The sequence below is a fragment of the Tauraco erythrolophus genome, chromosome 4 (genome assembly GCF_009769465.1).
Source record: "Tauraco erythrolophus isolate bTauEry1 chromosome 4, bTauEry1.pri, whole genome shotgun sequence".
Classification (NCBI taxonomy): domain Eukaryota; kingdom Metazoa; phylum Chordata; class Aves; order Musophagiformes; family Musophagidae; genus Tauraco; species Tauraco erythrolophus.
This window is the reverse complement of record NC_141468.1, coordinates 40,360,862-40,376,958: the sequence shown is the minus strand read 5'-3', so window position 1 is coordinate 40,376,958 and position 16,097 is coordinate 40,360,862. Positions and strand designations below refer to the sequence as shown.

The window sequence follows — 16,097 nt, the reverse complement described above, 5'->3', positions numbered from 1 at the left end:
TGATGAAATCCGTGTTTATTTCTTCATCCATCCCCGCCGCCCTCTCCACGAGCGCTGGTTGGACATTATTTCACGTCGGCTGCACACAGCTCGGTGCGCGTAGCTGCTCCGCGGCGCAAGCGCGAGGTAGGAAGGCGGCGGGGCGAGGCGCGGCTCGCCTTCCTCCCGCCGGTGGCGGCGCGCTCGATCGGAGAATTACGGTAAGAACTTGCGGAAGCTGGGGAAGCCGTGGGGGGCGGGGCCTGACGCGGCAGCATGCGGTGCGCATGCGCAGACAGGGGGAGCAGCCCAGGGCGAGGGCGGCCGGCGAGCCTCGTGCGCGGCTGGGGTGAGCGGGGGGTTGGGGGTATCCCCGCGCGCTGCCCCCGCGCGCTGCCCCCGCGCGCTGCCCCCGCGCGCTGCCCCCGCGCGCTGCCCCCGCGCGCTGCCGGGCCGGTAGGCGGGCGGCGGCCGAGGCGATGGCGCTCGCGCTCGCGCTGCCTTAACGGCGCCTCCGCCCTGCGCTTGCCTCAGCCTCGCTGTTTCCCTCTTCCCTCCCTTTAGGATATGGCGAAGAGCCTGAGGAGCAAATGGAAGAGGAAGATGCGGGCGGAGAAGAGGAAGAAGAACGCGCCCAAGGAGCTGGCGAGGCTGAAGAAAATCCTGGGAACCAACGCGGATGTCGTCATGGAGGAGGTCAAGGAGGTGGCGACCGTGCTGCCCCCCAAGGAAGTCCTCGAGCAGCGGGGTGAGCCGAGCTCTCGCTGGGCGGCGCTGCTGTCCCGCGGGCCCCGGGTTGCCCAGGACCTGCCTCTGGAGTGCCCGGCTGCCTTTTCCTCCCGCCCCTCGGTCACAGTTCTAGCCTATTTTCCGCTATACCAGTTTTTCTGTTGCAGCCATCCCACGTGTAGAGGCGCCTCGCGGTGTGTTTATTATTGTTCCTATGACTTTCACTATCGCGATCAGATTTAGTAGTATTGCAGTTTGAGAACAGTGAGTTGGGAAACCAAATCTTTATCTTTTAAAGCCAAAAGATGTTATTAAATCATTGAATCGGGTCATTTCACAACGTTAGCTTCCACCTTGTATCTGGTCACTTGTGGAACAAGCTTATTAACATTTGGTTTAAAGTATGTAGTGTCTTATGGAGAGACTTCTCTTTGTGAAGACATCAGGTGAGTGAAGATTCATCACTTAGCATCACTTCCAAACACAGCACTATCTTTGCTGTTAAACTGGAAATAGGATATAATTTTCCTCCTAGTTCAAGGAGGACACTAAACATGTCGGACCTAAATCTAAAGTGATTTTGTAGAGATTTTATGAAGAATAGAGTGATTTTTTTTTTTTTCATTTTTAAATGCACTGTTTCAGAGTAGGGCTAGTAGGGACCCTGTTTTTGTATGCAGATTAACACTGCATTGCACATGGTGCGGGAGTGGATGGCATTAGGTGTCTTCAGATAATGCCATCTTCCTCTCTATTCCTTGAATAGGACGTAATCTGTAAAGCAAGTAACCCAGGAAGTGGAAAAAAAGATTTTAAAAAGCTGCATATTGGACAGGAGTCAGAAAGACACCTTGTCTTTCCAGAACTGCAGTCTAAACTCAACGGTAGTCCTTTTCTCCAGTTTGTGCCACTTAAGCTGTTACGATATTGATGATGTGATCTTTTTGTGTGGCATGAAGCCGTCTCTTGAGACACCACAGTGGGGGTATAGAATAATGCTAGTAATCACTGTCGTTCATGCAGCTGCTTTTGTCAGTGTCTCAGGTGTTAGGAAATACAGGGAAGTGTTGTAAGGTGCAATAGCAGAGTCTGTAAACTATAATGAAGATGGAAATGGAATGCTATGTAAACATTTTTGCCCAGTTGCCTGAAGTATAATTTGTAATTTTATCTGTGGTTCTGATTTGTCCTATCAACCTGATGTAGAAGTTGTTCTTTATGGGATTGTTAGGATTGAATTTCCAAAATGTTTTATTGTCAGCCTTCTGATGCTGAAGCTGGAGGAGACGTTGTTGTCTTAAACCTCGTTTCTGAAGCAAACACCTGGCTGTCATTCCTGGACCCCCTTCCAAGTCTGCCGGCAACTTTTCTAGAAGTGGCCAATTTTGCTTGCCCTTTCTAGAGAGATAGTAGCCTCCGAAATGCCTAAGTGTATATAAATACCTAAGTATATGTATATTGCACAACTGCAGATTTTGTGAAAATAATGGTGCCCTCTTTGAGAGGACTCTTCAGCACTAACTGTGCGTGAACATAAGGGAGTTCACGTCGCCAGATGTTAATAAGGACTGAAGTAGATGAAGGCTTCATCCAGAATACGTTTTCCGTAGACAGGTGAAAAACTTTTCAGCCTAAGAAAGTATATAGCTGTATTAGGGATTTTTCCTGTGTTACCTGAAGGTATTTTTCCCACTGTGAAATAATTTTTCAGTTTTTGTTGTTAGGAAAAAATAAATAACAGAAGGTCTGGCTAGCCTGTGGTAAAAATAGTTTTGTAGCTGTTTTTAAAACTTTGTGGGCATGCGCGTATTTTTCAAGATAATCATATCCATTGAGTCTGCTTCAATAACCTACTTTATAGCTTTTTTTTTCCTTAGTCCTTTTCTCTTTGTCTTTAACCCCTTTGATAGGTTTTCTTTATGTCCTTGGACCACTTCTGTTCAGTAGATTTCTTCCCGTTATTCATTCCTACAGCATGCTTCAGCTTGCAAAGCATGATGAAAATGTTGTGCTATGTGAACAACTGGTATTTTTTGTCAGGAGTGTTTCTTCTTTTAGTTAATGTTGTAGCTGACGTTTATTGTGGATGTGCTTTTTTGCAGTCAAAATTCATGTAACAGATTAACCTCAATCATATGATAGGACAGGAATCAGAGAAGATGCTTATGTAGAGTTGGTTTTCTTGAGGTGTTGGGTGTTGTTGGATGCCATCTCTCCTTCTATAACATTTGGGAAAGAATTTGGCTGTTAAGAAGGCTTTATGTTGTGTTTCTCTGATGTCTCAGGAGGTCTCTGGAACTGGGACTTTTTTGCTGCCTGTCCTTTGCTGAATCAGCCTTTGGTTGTGCCAGCAGGCCTGTGCTGATTCTCTGCTGACTGCAAGTATTCATATCGCAACTTTAGGGCTCCCTGAGCACATCTCTGTGGTGCAGATCCTTGCGGAGTATCAGCATGCTTCGAGTAGTGAAGCAGCATATTGGCCTTTTCCTCATGAACTTTGTCTCCCGACATCAGACAGGCACAACATAAAAAAGCCTTTTTTCCTCTCTGTAAAACCTTGTGGTAAAGCTTTTAGACTTGCACACGGATGGTTTCAAAACAAGGTTGAAATTAAATAGTAGAGCATGGTTCAAATCGGTACTCACCAAGGTGTTCCCCTTATAGCCTTTTTATCTCACCGAGACATGACGTTCATGTGGTGTTAGCTAGCTGGGGATTCCGTTCTTGGAAGTGACCATGTCGTAGGCAGTCTTCCTGATCCTAGACATAAATCCTCTGTTTCTGTCTTTAAGTATATTAAACTTGACCTCGTGATCACTGTTTTAGGCAAATACAGTGTCACTGGCTCATGCTTTGTACCATCATTGTATTTCAACTTTTCTATTTATTCTTCTCTTTACCTGTTTTCATCTTCCACTCAGTCTGAATTTTTTAGAACGGACCTTAAACAATACATCATAAAACGTATTCAATTGTGCACATGTTTTGGTAAGCCTATGGCTTCCTGTATGGTTTCAGCTTTTGATGGGACCACACACAATGTTTTTAGACACAGCATTGTAACAGATGGCAGACTCAAGAATAAGGTGCTTTGCCCAGGCATGGGCCTTTAGGGAAGATTCTGCATATCTGCTATCAGCTGTTGAAGTTCCTGGGTTGCAGCTGTATTGATTTGGAAAGGACTTTCAGTGTATAAAGTCTTCAGCCTTCTACGTACAAATACTGTTGTGTCTAGGGATATTTTTATCATTTTTGGGAATCTAGTAACAAAATAGCTTCTAGGAAGCCGATTCATGAATTTTACTCACTATAAATACCTTTCTTTTTCAGATGACTGCAAAATGGACGTAGATAATAAACGAAACAAAAAAACTCTTCTAGACCAGCATGGACAGTACCCAATATGGATGAATTCCAGGCAGAAAAAGAAGCTTAAGGCACAGCGTGTTAAAGGGAAAAAAAAACCAAAATTGGCCAAAGGCCTAGTCTGGTAAAATCAGTCTTGTAAGATCATGAATATTTTAGTTATAAAATAAATATTCCAAATAAGTACATGATATTTTTGTGCTTGACCATCAAGTATAATTTATTATGTTGCATTAATTTTTGAAGAGACTGTTAGGCCAGCAAATGATGAAAGCAACACCAACCTGATGTCTGCCAAACTTAAAAAAAAAATACAAAAAGCCAGCTGAGTGCCTTTGAATAGACTAAGTGTCTATCTGTGGTTATCTGTTTTCTTGAAGGAGGAGTGTCTTCATCTTTTATATTGTGAATGCTGAAAATGCTAAAGGAAGTCCTAAAAGTAATTAAATGGGTTTTGTATTGTGGTCTTTGTCAATGTAACTTGTCTTTTAGTACATTTAACCAAAGGATTTTATAAACTCACCATATCCTTTAAGTTCTTCTGTAAAATTACTTTTGTTGCGCTGATTTGTGTTGCTTTTAACATCTGGTAATTAACAAAAACGGGCTTTTAATATGTAACTTAAATAGATTATACACTGAAATCAACATCAAAGCTTCATGAAACTTCTGTAAATAAAAGACAAAAGTGTCAGTCTGACTTCAATCCACAAAAAGAAAGCTGTTGGAACAAAGAAGTATTTCACTGCTGTCTGTAACTGAAATATTGTAGGAACTAAATAACCGAAAGTAAAACTGATTCTTTTATTATTAATGTGAGAGAATGCAGATGCACGGATTGGAAATAAAGTAGTTTTATTTAAGACCTTTTCCAAGTTTTGGTAAATTAAATGAGAATTTACTTTTCCATATGTATTTTCAGTTGCCTTTTATTCCTCTTAAAATGGTAATCATCTATCATGCTTTACAGTGTGGGCACCGGGTAAAATTCTGCATGATTGCATAACAGATGCCATTTATATTTGATTAGCTACAGTTGGTTGCATGTTACTCAGCAGTAACATGTGATGACAGATGCAAGAATTAGTTGCCTTGAAAGCTTGTGTTTTTAAAATGTTTCTCATTTCAAGGATGGAAATAATTACAGTACCAGTCCTGCAGTACGTTGCCTGTAGAAGTACCATTCGTCCATAGAGAGCATAACCTTTGTCCCACTTTATCCAAGATGGGATCCACGTTCTGTAATTGTCCACAAATTGCGATATGTGTCTGTCATGATAACTTAGGCATAGGAAATAGCATTTATTCTTTAAAAAGTAATTACACTAGAACAACTCGACCTGATAAAAAATTCCATTTTTCTGGAAAAATACAGTGGGTTTTTTCAATTGCTATTATTGTTAGGGGAAAAGTATTCTGTTGCTCAGGTAAAGAACTACAAAGGTGTTGAAGGAAATACCAGTGTGTCTTCCGTTTTCACATCCATCAACAGTTAGTGAGACTTAGTAGGATGTACAGATGAAAGTTTACCAAATTATGTGCCATTAATAACTGTCCTTAAAAAATATTTCCATTAGGTTGATAATACACACCTAAAAAACAGATACTGCTCTCAGTTCATTTTTTTGTTTTGTTAGATAAACGAGTCTAGATTTCAGTTAGCCTTTAGATAGTAGTACTTTAAAATTTATTAATATGGAGGAAAGTGTTCTTTAAGGTTCATAGTTTATCCACAAACAGAATGGAATGAATAGTCAGTTTGTATTTCTTAACTATTTTAATGGCATAGGCTGTACTTTGTTCAATGTGTGCTTTGGGGAGTTGTGAATGGGAGCTTTTTGGGTTTAAGTGCTAACAATTCGTGGTTTTTTTTTCTGTGGAGTAAGTGCAGTGCTGGTTTTGGCATGCTTGTTTGTAAATCGGATTACTTTCAAGCAGCTGCTGGTGGGAAAGCAGTCTGCTTTTCCTGAGTGGAGATAAGCAAACTGGCGAAGTACTCCCATTTCAATGTATGGCTTCAGAGTCAGTTTATTTTCATCCTTTAGGTGTGCAGCCATACTCATCTTCATCAAGGCTGCCACTGCTGTGCTTGCCTTGCACTCTCCTCTCTCTGGAGTTGTTCAGGTTCTTCCTCTGGAAGAGAAAATGATCTGCGCAACTGAACACTCATTTCTGCTGTTGTGACCTAGCCCTAAGCCTTGTTGCACAAATTTCTTAGTCTACTGCTTTTGTCACCAGATTAGGAATTTGAATCTCAAATGAGCAGATGCTGTACCGATCTTTTATTTAGCACTTGCTTCCTACCAGCTGAAACAATATTGGCTATGTGAGGTATTTCCTTCATGGTGTCCAGGATAAAGTCAAACAGGTTCACTTAAACTACTGATATTTTAAGACATCCTGTTTGATTTTTGAGCTGAAACGGAGGGTGAGAAAGGAATAAACCCCGGTCTCTGTTGGAAGGTAACTCTTGGTCTAGTAGCAATGTACGTCTGTGTACATTACAGCTCACTCAGGTGAGGCTGACCTCTCTCTGGGCCAGGAACGATTTTGGGCACCTAGTTGGGTGGGATCTGTAATCCAGGCTGAAGTCTCGCTTGCAGATGGGCAGCCAAAACCTTGCTAAATGTGCAGCACGGATGTAACCTCAGAGGTTGAGTCACAGATGCAGCAGGGAAATGTTACCTTCTAGGATTTCAGCATAGGCTATTTATAGATACTGTAATTTTGTGTTTGGAATTCGCTTTAGATCTGCTTTGAGCAGCTATATTTTTGAACGTGAATACCAAATTTTTAGTTGTCATTGAATATGTGATTTACATAACTGAATCTGAAACACATTCTATTTGATCAGTTGACGAATAATTTGTGTTTCTCTACAATAGAAGACAAATTTAAACGTTAGATTTTGGCTGAAGTAATCCCTGGTAGAGGGATTTTGGAAGAAGTAAACTATCTGCCTCTAAACGGCATTGTAGTTGTATCATAAGTTGTTGATCTAAAAAAATTTTTAGGTTGTGATTGAGGGAGAAAAGGTTGCAGTTGATTAAACAAACTGATGGAAGTCTAAAAGCGTATAACCGAAATGGCACTGTCAGAGTGTTTGTTGCTTTTTTTAATAGTGTAACTGCAGTATTATCAAACTGCTTTGTGGAAACTTCCTACCGCTGTAACTCTGCCGCCTACCTGCAAAGCGCTGTGGTAGCTGTATTTCATGGACCTGTGAAAGGCGGGGGAAACACCGTAGGCAGTTTCAAACTGCCAGCATAAATGCCAGAACTGAAAGAATTAAATATTGTCATTTTATTGAAATATTTGTGTGTATAAAATGTGCGTGTGTGTATACAGTATAAAAACTGCGTTAGCAAACTACTAAACGTCCCGCACGTTGGAAGACTCCTGACAAGATGGCAGCATCTACCCTTTTTGACACGCTGTGCAGGACTTGATTTAAAGTGAGTTATTTTTAGATCGCTCACGCTGTGTAGGTGGTGGTAGTTCAGTTCTTGGGCTTTTCTGGTACCTCATTCCTGTTCTGGGACACCTTTTCTGCATTGTGTAGTCAAGTGGGTTGCGGAACTAACCTACCTGAGATGCACTGAAAATCCTCTTTCCCCTGTTTGTTTTTTTTTTTTCAGTGGGGTGGGTTTACAGCAGTACTCTACAAAAAAGCATTGTCAGTAGGAGCGAAGACTGGGAACAAACAGCTGGTGAAGGTGGGGCTGTGTGAGACCATCCTCTTGCTTAAGCACAGATTCCATGTGCCACCTTTTCTCCTACGGCACTAGCGACTCCTTCTTAATGCAGCCACCATGCAGTACAACGTTTTGAAGATGGGGAGAGGTTCTGAAGATCAGGTCAAGGAAATGTACCGAATAGTGGTTTCGAAAGTGTTATTCCATGGAGGGTGTAGTATTAGAGTAATTGAGGTCAGTGTTCGTTCTTACGGTCCCTGTTATGTTTTGCTGGAACACTCAGCCAATGTAGGCTCCACTGGTGCATATAATCGGCTGAGAGCTTTTACAGGTTCTTTCAGTTTGCTTTGTCTTTAGCTTTATCTGCAGCTGACACTGTGATTATAGAGTAGACTAAATCAGGTTTGGGGATGTCTAGTACTGGAGGAAGAATGTGACAGCCGCGTGATGTAAGGTGCTCCTCTGGTATATTGTCACAGTGATTGGGGTATTTTTGGTTTTCTTTGTTTGTTTGTTTGTTTGTTTTAAACAAAAGGAGTCCTCCTTTATCTATGCAAAAGCTGTATACTGTAAATCTGTTTCTACTGTGCTACCTTTTCCTTCTGCAGCCTAGAGAGTCACATGGATTCTAGTGAATTTGGTGGAAGCTGGATGTCTGATTGGGATCAGATTTGTAGTGTGAACTTGTCTGGTATTAGCCTTAGCTTCGCAGAAATCTGAGAGGTGCAAAGCAATCTATTCCTCTGGGTGGCATGGTCTTAATTGAGTTACGGCAGTTGCAGGGATGACTGGACTCTGAAGCAATAGCTGTGAATTGCTCTTTTCAGGACAGGGTTTTGCCATTGATTTTAGTTTACCTAAGGTTGAGGTTTCAGGGGAGGACTGAGCCATCAGATAGCTCACTGCTGCAGGAAGAGGCTCTTCTTTTCAACTTTTCCACTTCCCTTCTCCAGCTGCACTGCCCAATTCATAATTTACTACTTCAGGAGAAGTAGATATTGGGATTACTTTTTTTTTTTCCCTGAGCTAAAAGCAAGAGAGAACTGACCACTTTCTTACGTTTAATAAACACTACACAGTTGTGACAATCCCCCCTTTCCCACCATCCTTTTTTTTTTCCTTCCTACACTCCTTCAATGTTCTGATTTCAACTTACCCTTATCAATAGCAACAGTATTCAAAGGAAAAGGCAGACTGAGAAGAGGACCATTTTTGCACTTCCCTTTCTTCATCTTACCAATCACTTTAACATCCCTCTCTCAAGTCTGTAATTTTTCTGATGCACATATATCAATATAAAAGGTCTGAAATGTTAGATACTAGTTCGTGGTGTGGGAGCAGAGAGTTGTGTGTCAAGGGTACTACACAAGGTAGTATGAGGACTCCTTTATTGAGGGCTTGTATACTGAGAGCAAACAATCTGTGACTTGTTTTCCTCTGATTTCAATCTAGTCAACTATTCAGGAGACTATAAAGATTATGAATTATGTTCTGGTTTGGCAAACTATTATGCAGCATCTTTTCTCTCTAATTGCAGTTAATTTTCTTGCAAGGCTTCTGAAGTCTGGATGTAGATTTTTATAGCATTTTTAAACTTTTGCCTTTAACCAGAAATTGAGTTTGTGGACCGTGTTTCAGAAAACAAAGGCACGCTTGTTGTCTCAGTACTGCTCGTACGACTTGGTCCCTCTGATCCGTTCATACCTGTCACTGTTACGTGAAACATATATAATGTTTCTTTTTTGAAAGCTGCCAAATTCATAATGTATAGGTGCAACAGCTATTCCATGCTACAGCTTGCTACCTTGATTCTTTAAATTATTTTGACAACAGACGTTCTGGGAATTTGGTTTTGATGGATTATAACGTCTATGTATGAAAAAAGAACTTTTGAGATCTATGGATTGCACTTCCTGGCCTGGCGCTGTAAGCCTTACAGTTAATTTCTGTCCATCTCGCTTCAGGCAAATGTGACAGAACTCAGTGCGGGGTGAATCACAGCCACAGTTTGTCTTGCAAATGAGTACAAAAGATTTCTATGAAGGATTAGAGGGAGGGCTGTATGTCAACGGCTTCTTGCTCATAGAGTCTCAGGTTTAGATCGTGATCACTATTGCTTCTGGATATCCTCACCCCAAATGCAAAATTCAAGTTAGTTCACTCAATGTAAAGAATATGTGCAAAAAGATAGTTAAAACAAAATTGCTTGTGAGAAATAATCAAGAACAATATGATATATTGCTTTTTCTAAACTTCTTGCACCCCCCGGAAGGTGCCATTGTCAGAGGATGCAAAGAAATAAGTTGGAGGCCGAAGTGCACCAGGTTATGGTGGAAGCTGATTGTGGAGCTGCCAAGTGACTCACCTGAACCCCAGCCTGGTGCCCTCAGACACTTCAGTTATTTTTCTCTCGTAAGTGTTAAGACTGTCTTGAGTTCTTGTGAAAATGACACAAGGTTAGCCACGCTTATTCTAGAGCAACTGCAGCCATGTGTGGTCCCTATACTAGCCGTTGCCTGGACTGCACATCATAGCCTTGACTGTTACTGTGTTGAAGAGTAAAAATTTTTAATTCCTTGAGTGTAAGACCATCCATGGGAAAGACTACAAATTGGTCTGTTGATGCAAGAACTTTAAGAGCTATTACTCCAGTATAGGGTATTGTGTGTTTATATAGAGACACCTGCATTTTTATCCATCCCTTTTAAAGGGGTAGTAACTAAGTGCATGTCAAGCACTAGGCCTTCTCTTTTTGTCCCTTGAGGGAGAAAATTGCATTTTTCTTGCTGTTTAAAATCAATACTAATCGGCTAAACTCTCTAAGTGTCTAGTATTTTAGAAATATTATTATAAAACTTAAAAAAAAATAAATTTACAGTTGTTTCCCTAGTCAACCAGTCAGATGCTAACAGCCAATGCACGGTCTTTAACACATGCTATCAGAGCTCATCTCCAGAATTCCATCCCCTGCTAATCGTAGAGAGATTGGAGTCTGAGGAAACAATCTTTTATTTTCTCCTATAGAAAAGAAGCTTTTTGTCTAATTCCCTATCAAGCTCCTGACAGTTAATCTCAGCAGTGAGAACTGAATCTGTACTTCCATGTCTGGTGATTGCCCTGTAACAGCGACGGGAGGAAGAGGATGTAGAAAGTACACCAGGCAAGGTATTTCTCCAGACACTGTCTCAGTATTTCACCATCCATAACAGCATCATCCAAATTCCACCAGTAAGAGAGACTGGATTGTCTGTTGTGGTACCCGATGGCATCACCTAAACGAGCGATTCAAAAATTCAACGGTGACACAGACGAAATGAGTGAGCGGCTTCAGCCCGTTTGCTCTTAAATGCATTACTGGCATCGCCAGCCGGACGGCCTCTGGATGTTTTGAGAACGACCCCGTGAAGAACGAGCCTGCCTCCATGGAGCGATCCGACCAGGAGCCCGCCTGTGCCTCTGCCCGTGCTGTGGGCGGGAGCCCTGGCACAGCCCGGGGTTCGCTTTGGAAGCCGCTGCCCGGTAGATGGCACCAGCGGCAGCGGAGAGGCGGCGGGAGCGCGGCGGGAGCGCGGCGGGAGCGCGGCGGGAGCGCGGCGGGAGCGCGGCGGGAGCGCGGCGGGAGCGCGGCGGGAGCGCGGCGGGAGCGCGGCGGCCCCGGCCAGGCCCCCCCGGCGGGCAGCGGGAGGGGCCAGACCAGCCTCTAAACGGGTCCCCAGGTCAAGGACCGCTGTGAGAAATCACATCTCTAATGCCCTGTCCGATAGGGTTGTGGTGGGGTTTTTTTGTGTGTTTTCTGTTTGTTTTGGTTTGTTTTTTTTTTTTTTTTCATTTAAGAAATATAATTAGTTTCCAGTCGGGGCATGTATTAATTGCAGGAAAACCGCCCAACGCCGTGCGTGTCGCAAAATACTGCGATATGTCTGTGTGGGGTTTGCTGTGGGTATTTCTACTGCTCGTAAGTTCACCGCTTTCGAAACTGCCTGAAAAACTGCTGGAGTTATTGTCAGATATTTTGTCCCAATAAGGAGTGACATTTAGATCTGTAAAACCACTTCATGTTTTTACTGATTTCAGTTACCCTCTAAAAATCTACTAAAAGTGCTGCCTGATGTGAACACTTCCCCAATCTAATTATTATTTTTTTCTCCTTAACCATGTCGTTTTTCCAGAAAAGAGACACAAAGGGATCCATTATTACTTCTGATTATATAGTGTTTTGTTTTTAAAAGGAAGGATCTTGAAAAGCCTTTTAGCAATCAACTGAAATGTTCTAATGAAAATTTCAGAAACTCGGTGGACAGAAAGTTGTTTTGTATTTGCTTGTTTTATTTGTGTTTTAAAATCTCCACGTGGTGATTTCAACTAAGGTATTGTGTCAGGGAAACCCAGAAGTGAAGTTGACCAGAGACAAGTAAAAATGCCTGTGTTGTTTTCATTGTCCAAACGTAATGATGTGCAATAATTTAAACCAGCAGTTTCACATGCTTAAAAATGAATTGGATTTTTTAAAATTCTAAAAGTAACCTCAGAAACACCAAAAAGGATAACAGTTTGTGTTAGTTTAGAATTAGTTTTTAAACTACAAAAACTTTTTTCTGTGCATTCACAAAAAACCTTGTGTTTTTATTTTTAGGAATGCGTAGAAAAAAATTTGTTCTTATACCAACAAAAACTGTTACAACAAATGCATCCATTCCTGCAACTACCATTGAAGCTGAGAAAAATAAAATAAGAATTTCAGGAATGAGATACAAGCAAGATAATATAAAATTAGAGAGAAAAAAAAGAAATTTTAAAGTACAAAATTCACTCTTTAATAAAGACATGGAAAACAAGGGGTTTTTATCTAAAAAGTAATTTAAAAAACAAATACATAGTGATGAAATTGAACTAATTTATGGATTAATATTTACAACTGAAAAATATGTCTTAAGAAAAGAAATGTTGCTTAGCTTGGAGAAACACATTCATATTGGAAAAAAAAGTTAGATACAGATTTAATTTGCATAAATCTATGCAAATAAATTAAATTTATATTGTATCAAAACTTGCCAATTTCAGTGAATGGGAATTGTGTTGTTGGTTTGCCTGGAAACGAAGATTAAAGCTTACAAAACCCCAGAGAAGCTGAAGGTCCAGCTTTCATTAAAGAAAAACAAATGAAAATAAAATGTGCAAAATAGGTTTTGCAAAACTTTTTTTTTTTCAAAATGTTAAATTTCTAAAAATGTTTGAAACATTTTTTTATTATTGTTATTGTATCCTCTTTCATGTATTCTGTCTAGATTTTAGGATCTTATTTCTGTCAGAAACCTCACTAACACAAAAATGTAAACCAACGAATGCAGCTTTTGGTCTGCCCTGATATCTTTAGAGATTGTTTCATGAGAAACAGAGGACCCACAGCTTTCGTTCAGTTTTAGATGTAACGTGAGTTTGCTGTGGACGGAAATTAAATAATTTCCAAAATTATTTTTTCCCAAGTATCTTTTTGCATTAAACAGGGTTTGGATTCAGTGGCTCCTAATGAATTTGGATATGTTAACAGTGACTGGATCATATCCAAATATGACTTGATGGGAAAGCCATTAGTTTTCTTCCCTGAGGTTACCCTGGGATCCCATCTGGTGATTGCTAATAAATGTGGATATGCTCTGACAAAAGAGCTTGTATTGGATTCTCGTATGAATTACTGGGAGTGCAGTTTCTTGAAGTTTTGTTCATGCACTTCAGGGAAGCTGAGTTTGAGTGCCTTAAAACTTGACAAAAGGAACACGTTGCTCACATGACATAAGCCTTTAGTTAATTTTTTTGGTTCTATAGCAATTGTTTTGCAATAGAATTGTGTTTGCGATCAGAAAAAATGTGGTTTTATGTAAAACTTAGGAGAAAATCAGAAGTAAAACCAATCATTAAAAGCAATTTTATATTTGATTGTAGTTACCAAGTGCTTAACCTAAAATAACAACTTTAATTATCAAGTATGTGCCTGAACAGCTTTCCTCCTTAGTGGAACGAAGTCTCAATCCTATTTATCCTTCCTCTGAGCCATCCAGAGCACTTAAGCAACTCGTTTCATTTTTATATGCAGTGTTAGGGAGAAAATCTTAAGAGGAACAGAAACATATGTTTGTCTCAACAAAGAGGAAATGCTCATCCTTTTTCAAAATCCTATAAATTCTTGGAAAATACAGCAGTACATTTACAATAGTGAGCCTAATGGTTATATGCAGCATATGTTATTTGTGAACACTACAACTACTAATATGTATACACACAGGGAAAGATTACATTTCATAAAGAAAATATTCTGTTGTTCAGCTTTTTTTTTTCCTTGACAAACCAATTATTTGCCAGGTCAAATCAACCCTGGTTTTGATCAAAGGAGCAATTCATCTCCTCCTGCAAGTCCTGTAGCCTAACAGCTATCTGTCGTTGCAGAACGTGGGGATCTTCTTTAGCTGCCGACCCCATCCAGGCATGAGAAAAGGGAGTAAGGAAAAACCTATAAAGCCCAAAATAAAACTGCGGGTTCTTCTGCTTCTTGTCAGGTTCAGTTACAGTGGGGCAGAAACAGCCGTAAATTCACTGAGGCTCTATCAGATCAAAACAGCTCCGTTATAAATATCATTCATATAAACCATGTGGGTGAGAGAGAAACCGTCAGAAGAAGAGAAGGGAAAATAGGTCTTCCGCACTTCAATAAATTATATGATGTTTTTATAGATTATAACATAAATTAAAACTTAACATATGTATGCTTACACGTGTGTGAATGCACGTATGTGCACATACCCACACAGTAGTGTTGACTTAAACATTTAAATGTTGTAAATCCAAATATTTTACTTTAATAAAACGCAGAGATTTCAGTGCTGTGGATAAAATTAGAGTATGGTATAAATCTCAAAGAACAAGAGCTTTGAAGAAGTGTTTCACATTTTCCTCAGGAGTTGACTCAATGACTTGGAGTGCTTCTGATGGAATGAATGACATGGTCCCTCTTGGCTTAGCAACTGGTGAGTAGCTCAGAGGGTTGTGATCATTAAAGGTGATGACCCTTAAAGGTGATGGGGAGGTGATGACCAAAGCCCTCATTTACCTACACAGTTGATAGAAAAATGTTGTTTCCTGTGTTTCCCTGCTGTAAATGCAATTATCAGTAAGAATCTTAATGACATACAGTTTTGCCAAGTTCTTTGTGCTTGATGGTGATATGTTTGGGGTTTTTATGTTTTGAGATGACTTGATACTGTTATTGGAGAACAAGTAACAATTCACTTACATGAAATAGCTCAAAGTTGCAGGATGATAATGCACTTTCCCTCATTTCTGACCTCAGCTAGATCTAGAGCAGTGTCTTAAATATCATAGTTCATTAACTAGTGAAAGGTTAATATTATGTATATGTCGGGTCAATAAAACATAATGAGAGAGAACATGCTAGCAAAATAATTAACATTGCAATGACTACACCTGTACAGTAAGAGAATAAGAATATTTTTAAATGATGGGCTTTTACCAAGCCTTTTAACAATGGAATTAGCTTTGTTACAGAAGTTCATGAGAAGTGAAGCTACGTACAGTTTACACACCATCTACCAGAATGAGTAAATCTGTTTCTTCTTAAAAATTGTCACTCTTTTGGGCACACTGCTAACTCTGAGCCTTAGTATTATTTTTTAAATCATTTTCAACTTTGTTGCCACTGTGTCAATCTCTTGCCCAGGGAAGCCAAGCTTGTTGACTTCTACTGTCAATGCCATGCATTTGCTGGTTGAGGTGCTGAGTCGGCTAAACACACCGATACTTGCTTAACTTCAAAGGGATAAACCATGGGCTTCAAGATAAGTTGGTACTTATCTGCTCAGGGTAGATTGCTCACTGTCTTACAGGTCAGTCCTTAATGACCACAGGGAGTAAAGCCAGAGCTAAAGAACAATGAGTTTCAGTGGAAACCAGGAAGACAGAGAAGGAGAAATGGGAGCACTAACTTCAAAACTGTGAAGCAAAAAGACCCATTAGCTGCCCCCAAAGCTTCCTCCATTCTTCTCTGTTGGGTTCTCGTGTTCACTTGGTACCTATAATTGTGTCTCTGGTCAGTCCAAAACTATTGGAGACTGATAGTGCATCCTTAAGTACAGCTGGGAAACCAGAGCAGCACTCATTTGCTTCAGCTTTAGATTCTTTATGTTAGGCACTTTAACCAGAGCTGCTTATCCTTAGCTCCCTTTTCAATCAGTGGAGGAAATAAGGGATAACTCAGGGGATAGTTAATCCAATTTCTGTTGACTGCTTCTGCATCCACTAATGTGTTGTCTTCTGCCC

General features: G+C 40.5%; 1 protein-coding gene across 1 annotated transcript; it reads left to right on the top strand.

Annotated features, from left to right (window-relative positions):
• The first annotated feature begins 277 nt into the window (after positions 1 to 277).
• On the top strand, positions 278 to 4,960 carry LLPH (LLP homolog, long-term synaptic facilitation factor). The gene is made up of 3 exons (XM_086610405.1): positions 278 to 328; positions 544 to 727; positions 4,039 to 4,960. Exons 2-3 carry the CDS (start codon positions 547 to 549, stop codon positions 4,200 to 4,202), a joined length of 345 nt encoding a protein of 114 aa, XP_086466531.1. The 5' UTR covers positions 278 to 328; positions 544 to 546; the 3' UTR covers positions 4,203 to 4,960.
• Positions 4,961 to 16,097: the final 11,137 nt, after the last annotated feature.

Bases quoted from the DNA above. Each gene is read 5' to 3' on its own strand.
- LLPH (XM_086610405.1), top strand. From the start codon at position 547: ATGGCGAAGAGCCTGAGGAGCAAATGGAAGAGGAAGATGCGGGCGGAG. The intron at 728-4,038 runs GTGAGCCGAGCT...TTTCTTTTTCAG, and splicing joins GGAAGTCCTCGAGCAGCGGG to ATGACTGCAAAATGGACGTA.